The sequence below is a fragment of the Atta colombica genome, unplaced genomic scaffold (genome assembly GCF_001594045.1).
Source record: "Atta colombica isolate Treedump-2 unplaced genomic scaffold, Acol1.0 scaffold261, whole genome shotgun sequence".
Lineage (NCBI taxonomy): Eukaryota > Metazoa > Arthropoda > Insecta > Hymenoptera > Formicidae > Atta > Atta colombica.
The window spans coordinates 1,122,595-1,129,942 of NW_017259361.1; the positions used below are offsets into that span (position 1 = coordinate 1,122,595).

The following is a 7,348-nucleotide window of genomic DNA, read 5'->3' on the forward strand; positions in this document are numbered from 1 at the left end:
GCGTTTTTCCCGTTAGATGGCATTAAAAAAACGCCATGAACTTTTTCCCATACTTAATAAAAAATGCCCACAACAATACACAAAATTAAATTTGCAAATCACGATACTATTAATAACTAATAAACCGCGTTGAAATATCACGCGCGCAACAAATATCGTCGTTATTATTTGCACAATAATCTTACAATGATTTCAGTTAATGTCCATTTTTCTCGGCTTATAGTATTTTCCATGATAGATATGTAATAAAATACTTACATTCATATAAAACGTACTTGCATAATTTAAAAACTTGCAACATTTTATTGTACACATCTCAAAAAATATACAGAGTCCCAGAATGACTGTGACTTTGATCTACCATCAAAAACGCGCTCATCATCGGTCGCATTCATTTAGCACATGAAGAACGAGAACTGCTTAGGAAGCGCACTGCTTGAGTTATGACACCTGTAGTAGTGTGCGAGGTGTGATGATACTTGCGCATAAAGTCACGGTTATTCTGGGACATCATATATATATATTTATAGGAACATATAATAATATAATAATGATATAATATTGTAATGACATAATGACAATAACATATACATAGAAATTATGAAGCAGAATTCGAGACATTCATCATATTTTTATATTATTTTACTTATCACACACAGAATGCAGGTTTGTATCGTAAACTAACTTTATGAAGTAGTTGTGCGGCTGTCCATAATTGACAACTAAATCCACTAACAGTTATGTTAATAAAACCTTTATACTCAATTCCTAGTTGAGATATCTTGCACTCAGATAAATCAATTCCCGACGTGTTATATACTGAAAAAGAAGATATAAGGTAATTTATTCGTTGCATGCTCCAATATGTTCCTACTATAACTCCTACTCAATCCAAGTTGGAGTGTAAATTAAGTAGGAGTTATGATAAATAAAAAATAATCGGGTTTTGTGGATCATACAGAGAACAATGTTAGCATTGGAAACAATAAATAGTAGAGAGAAGAATCTAAGTCATTATACTTTATTTTATTACCTTATTTTTGCATTCTTTACTTTTTTTGTATTTCTATTTTTATATTTCTATTATTTATGTATGTATATAATCACATATAATTTTCTTTTACATCACTGAACATCCTATATTAAATATATTTGTCTTATTGTTTTCAATTTATTACATTGACTGTTTTCCTTTTAAAAACTACATTTTCTTAGTTTATTACCTGAATCTGCAATAATCAGGCTTAAAATTTTCAAGAATATTACAACTGCAAAATAATGTTTAACGTGCATATTGCTTTAATATAAAGAGCGGTTTATAAATGATATTATATATTTTAGAATTAGTCTTCTACAATATTTTGTTTAGAGTTTTTCTTCTATTCGTCTTCATTGCCATCAATTAATGTCTTGTTTTTTGCTCAATTGCCACTACTGCGAATTTCGCTAAAATTTAAAAAAACGAAAATTAATTAATCTAGTTTTTATGTGCTAAAATATAGATTAATAATTAGTATCATATTTTAGAAAACACACAATAAAATTATGATTAAAAAAACATTTTCTCCGAATTCGATAATTAACTGTTTATGATGTTCTAATATTGCGTACTACTGCGTATTGACTTCTACGATTGGAAACTGCTTCTTCAATGATCCATATGCTAATATAGTTGTAACGTACCTGATCAAAGATGTTGTGAAAAAGATGGAACACGTATGGAAAAAAATAATTAATGTTAAATATAATTGTATAGTACTAATAAAAACATTTAAAATATTATATTGTCATCTCATACATATATTAAAATTATTTATGTAAAAAATAAATGCATAAAAACTAATTTTCACGTATCTATAACAATTTTGCAATACTTCCAGCAAAATAGAATTAAAGAATATTTAATATATTTTTAGAGAAATATCATAAAATTTATGCAAAAATTTTCGGACAAATTTGAGGAGAAATTTCAGTTCAATTCCAGTAATTTTTGCTGAAAAAAATCATTTTTAGCAAATTTTTAATATTTTTACTGAAATATCAATTTCAACAAAATTTTTGCAAAGTTTCAGAAAAATTTTTCCACCAGAGAATAAATTTATTTTTGTGTACATGTGTAAATTAATTATTTTCATAGGTTTTTTTATTCGATTTAGCAGTACCAAGTGTTTTTATATAAAAAAATTTTTATTTAAATTAAATTTTTTTCAGTTTACCATTAATGTTATCATCCAAGTTTGATTATAAATAAAGATGATAATTGCAAAGAAAAAAATCTTATTAGCACAGACACATATCATATTCATTTTCAACATTACGATTTTATCGACAGTTTCACAAAATAGATGTATCTAGTTCCTATATCGCAAAAATGGACGTTGATGCGCTATAAACGTTAGGGTATATTCATAATCGAATTGCGCTTGCGCACGATTTGCAAAACTTATCATTTCATTCTTGTTTTATCAAACGTTAAACAAAGATAATATTGCTTGTGAGCGCTCACACGCTAAATAGAATGCACGAAGAAACAATGAATACTCTTAGGTTTCTCTTTGATGTATATGAGATTTTAGGTTAGATTATTGACATTTTAAGAAGTGAAGAGTGATTGCACTTTAAAATTTTGAACTAAATTTGTCTGTAAAACAAAGATGGGTTTACTTACGGATCCTAGAGCTGGAACCGGCAAAATCATAAAATTATTATTAAAATGGGAGAAACCATTGTGCTTTGTATTATATATAGGAGGAGTTGTATGGCTAATGCTCCTAGCGTTACCGGCGTTTAATGACAGTATGTGTTTTCTATAAATACAAATTTTTAAGAATTAAAGGCATAATACCATAATTTTAATTCGTATTTATTAATTTAATTTTTAGATACTTATTTTTCTGAGAATGCTTTATTACCTGGATTAGTCACGAAAGAAAGTAACTTGGAACAAACGTCAAAACAGTATTACTATGAACTTAGTCACGAGATGAAGAGATATCCAGATAATATGCCTTATGCATGGCTCTCGGCAAAATTCAGTCAGCTTCATTTAGATGTATTTGTACATAATTTTTCTTTAATTTATCCATTTCAGGAACAAAAGGTAATATAATTTTAAAATAAATGATAATCTTTCACTTTTTACACATATATATGTGTGCAAAATTTTACAGTTTGTAGGACAAAATGTTTATGGTATTGTCAGAGCTCCACGAGCATCCAGTACCGAAGCTATTGTAGTCAGTGTGCCATATAGACCTATCAACAGCATATATTTAGATACTGCACCTTCGGTAGCTCTATTACTTGCATTCGCAAAGTTTTGCAGAAGTAAATTACTCTCTGTAAATTACTATTCAATGATTAACAAATGATATAGTATATTTTTTAATAATTAATAATTTGTTTATAGAACAAAAATATTGGGCAAAAGATATAATATTTCTTGTAACGGAACATGAGCAATTGGGTATGCAAGCATGGCTAGATGCATATCATGGATCTACCAGTGGCCAGGAAGGAATCTTGCTAGCAGGAGATTTATCTGGCAGAGCTGGATCTATCCAAGCTGCTATTAATCTTGAGTTTCATGCAATGAAAATCACGTCAATTGATGTTAAGGTACATAAATTTTGAAAACTCTATATATATATTATTATATCCATCATCAAAATCATTTTTGTTTTTAGGTAGAAGGTCTAAATGGACAACTTCCCAATTTAGATCTTTTTAACTTAGCACAAAACATGATAGCTAAAGAAGGCATTCAACAGTCTTTCCAACGTCGATTTGACGTTAATTACAGGGATAAATTTAAAAGTTGGTGGTATCATTTTAACACGTTAATGAGCATGGTAGCGACGCAAGCTACTGGTGTTCCAACTGGTAATCATGGACTCTTCCACAGGTACAATTTATAAAGTAAGAAAGAGATGTATGTGCGTATGTATAATATTGGACAAAATAAATCAGTAGAAACACTCATTAAAGACTTATTAAGTTATCAGTAGAGACACTTTTAGACTTATTAAATTAAAAAATATTTTTTATTTAACACATGTAATATATAACATGTATATTTAGATTTTAATCTTTAGTAATATTATTTTTCACATTTAACTAAAATTTGTCTTTAGGTTCGGTATTGAAGCCATTACATTAGAAGGTTTCAAAAAATCTGGAAAAGAAACAGGAACAAATTTTTATCAAGTAGGACGCATAGTAGAAAGTATAGTGAGATCACTTAACAATTTATTAGAGCGTTTCCATCAATCGTATTTTTTCTATTTATTACCTTCTACCGATCGATACATTTCTATTGGTAAGAAAAAGAAATAAATATCTTTTGAATACATTTTAATTTTTTAAACTCAGATAAATGAATAAATAAAAATTATTTTGCAGGATTATATATGCGACCTTTGGTACTAATAATCGCTAGTTTATTTATAAAGGCATTTTCTATTTGGCAAAGATTACAAACATCAAATAATGAAACAAAAAAGAATAAACAAAGTTTATCAAATAAGGTAGCAAAATTCTACTTTATATTTTTTATCATGATTCCACAAATATTTCTATTTTACTAAACAGGTCGACAAATTTGACATTGGAAATATCGCTTCCGAAGTGTTGTGGGCGCACATATTTGGAGTACTAATAATGGCTTCTCCTCGAATTTTCACTTTAATCGGATCACAGATGTTGAATCTACGTACAGAGGATTCATTATACATCAGTTTTGCTTTAATCACGATTCTCACGATATTTGGGCGCTTTTATCTGAAGAGGTAAAATAAGAAAGTATTGCACGATTTAATTGCGCGTTACTAATGAATATAATTTGTAGATCAATCAAATACGAAAATATATTGCTCGTATTCGTTATTGCTTTAATCGAGCTAGCTACCGCATTAATGTGTATAGCTATGCACAATTTCTCTTTAGCATTAGTGACGGCCGTTGTATATGTGCCAATTGTATTTTTGATAACACCGCATCATGAATCTGCGTCCAGGTGAGCGCGATTGAAATTGATTCTCATATTCTCATGTTTGAAATTCGCATGTTTGAAATTAACATTTCGCTTTTACAGATTCCACTGCTGCCAATATATCATGTGGATCATGCTGCATCCATTTATTTCGTCGGCGATTGTCGTAATGGGTTACACGTATCTTAATTTTCCTACCGATCCCATTCCATCCCTGTTTCTCAGAAGCTATCGCGCCAATAAACAAGCACTTGTTTTCAGCATTGTTGATTCTATGATATATGGTAATTGGTTCTACAATGTCGCCACTGCAGTTATGTTACCAATGTGGATGTTATTTTGGAATGTTATGCATTCTAGCATCGCGACCCCCTTACGATAAAACGGTTGTGTAATTCACGATAGAATTTTTTGATCGAATTATCTTATCGATGTAATTTTCCTTGCGTTTATAATAAATCGATTAATTTAACTTGTGGATAAGTATCCAATAAAAATTATTTGCTCTCAGCAAAGTCAAAGAACTGAATTTCGAAAGAAGTCCTCGGAGATCAACTTATTTTCTCGTGAGACTTCATGTTCGTCAATAATACGTCAGCCAATAGATATATTATCTCCCCATGATGATAACCCTTGCGATATTCTTATTGTTGATCCTCAACTAGTTTAGTGCGTGCAGTGAATGCGATAGCATTGGACGAGCGTTGCTAGGTAAAATATCAATTACAATATAAACGTCTAGATAAAATATCATTAAACGAAAACTGAGAGCACTGTACGTGAGTTTTTTCACAATTAAAATTCCGCGCCACATTGACATATTTATACAGATGATGTCATGTATTATTCAATTGTCAACGATTTTGATGAAATATTATGTATTGATTGCTACATATGATTTTATCTAATCATTCATGATATTCAAATGTGACAAATGCCAACGCAATTGTGACCTTCTTGCGTTACGTGTGTTTGTCTTTAAGTTTTTCTTCGATTTTTTTTTTAACAATCTTTATTTCGCAAAAATTTATATCATTTATATCGTTTTATGATACGTAATATATGTAAAAATTTATGTAAAAATTACATGTTACATTCCTAATATTTGTTTTGGTTTTTAACAATGACTTCATAATTCATTTATAACTTTTTCCTTTTATCCCAAATTTTAAATGACATATTTGCTTATATTATTTATTTCTTAAATTACTCAAATATTCTAGTGATCAAATAGTAAAAGAAATATTTATAATAATAAAATTTTTGCAATAAAAAAATATAAGGATATAATTTGTTTAAATAAATCTAATTTTTTAATTTATAAAAAGATTTATATAGATTTTGATATGTAAGTTAATTGAATACAACAAATTGAATACAAATAAATGCGATATGATGAAGATAATAATCGCGATAATAATTATTCAAATTTATCTTATATTTTAGTTTTGTCGATATATACATATATATGTATATGTTTTGATTGAGGACATAGGAAGTTTAATACACAGAAATTTGTAAACAACCTTTCATAAATGTTATTATTCTACATTTTGATATGTTATCATTCATTTTCGTCATATAATTCGTAAAAAGATAAAAAAAATAGCTTTTTACTTGATTAATCTTGTTATTTGTAATGATTATGTTCTATTTAAAATGAAAAATCTTTTAAATTTATCGCTTTCTAATTTCAAATTACAACTAATTAAAAGTATCATTGAAAAGCATGATTCAGAGCGAAAATCTGTAATTGGTCTCTAAAGCTTCGATTATCTGATCCTTTAAGGATTCTGATAGCTAGACATTTTCGTTTTTATATTGAAAAAGATAAAAATCATCCAAAAGAATAAAAAAGATGTATTGCTTGTACTACAGGAGCGAAGAAAATTACTAACAAAAGATCTAGATTTCAATATAAAGAGTAATATTGGGCTCTGTGTAAGTTGATTGTTTTCAGGTTTATCACACAAAAATAATCTTTTAATGTTAATTTTATAATAGTGTTTGTTGTTATTTACTATGTAATACTTTTATTTAGAACTAAATAATAATTTTTATTATTTACTAAAATTATTTCAAATAAAAATTTAAAAAACCCAGTCCCTTGAAAGGATTACAAGCCGTGTTATTCAATCTTTTTAATAATATAATTAATTAATTATGGATTTTCAATATAATGTTTCTGTGAGGTACATATAAATTAATAATATAGTAACGACATACTTCCGACGAATTATAAATATTACGTTACGGTTAGCTATCTCGCTCTTACATATGATGTGCATACTGTTATTGATGGAGTAAGATAGTCTACATTTCGGATATATATAATTATATATATATTATTTATATTAT

General features: G+C 28.0%; 3 protein-coding genes across 3 annotated transcripts in view; 2 read left to right on the forward strand and 1 right to left on the reverse strand.

Moving 5' to 3' along the window:
- Positions 1-1,293, reverse strand: part of LOC108689142 — a 6,514-nt gene extending 5,221 nt beyond the window's left edge. The window contains exons 1-2 of the mRNA XM_018195781.1: positions 1,224-1,293; positions 686-819 (exon numbers count right to left, since the gene is read on the reverse strand). Of these exons, the coding sequence (XP_018051270.1) occupies positions 686-819; positions 1,224-1,293 (204 nt within the window). The remainder of the gene's footprint in view (positions 1-685; positions 820-1,223) is intronic.
- Positions 1,294-2,572: 1,279 nt separating this feature from the next.
- On the forward strand, positions 2,573-6,092 carry LOC108689238 (glycosylphosphatidylinositol anchor attachment 1 protein). Its single transcript, XM_018195925.1, has 10 exons — positions 2,573-2,796; positions 2,883-3,100; positions 3,171-3,327; positions 3,410-3,618; positions 3,687-3,904; positions 4,134-4,318; positions 4,402-4,526; positions 4,591-4,787; positions 4,847-5,014; positions 5,093-6,092. Exons 1-10 carry the CDS (start codon positions 2,655-2,657, stop codon positions 5,370-5,372), a joined length of 1,899 nt encoding a protein of 632 aa, XP_018051414.1. The 5' UTR covers positions 2,573-2,654; the 3' UTR covers positions 5,373-6,092.
- The window catches only part of LOC108689240 (xanthine dehydrogenase), an 11,973-nt gene continuing 10,135 nt past the window's right edge, over positions 5,511-7,348 (forward strand). The window contains exon 1 of the mRNA XM_018195927.1: positions 5,511-5,701. The gene's annotated coding sequence lies outside the window, so the exon portion shown is untranslated. The remainder of the gene's footprint in view (positions 5,702-7,348) is intronic.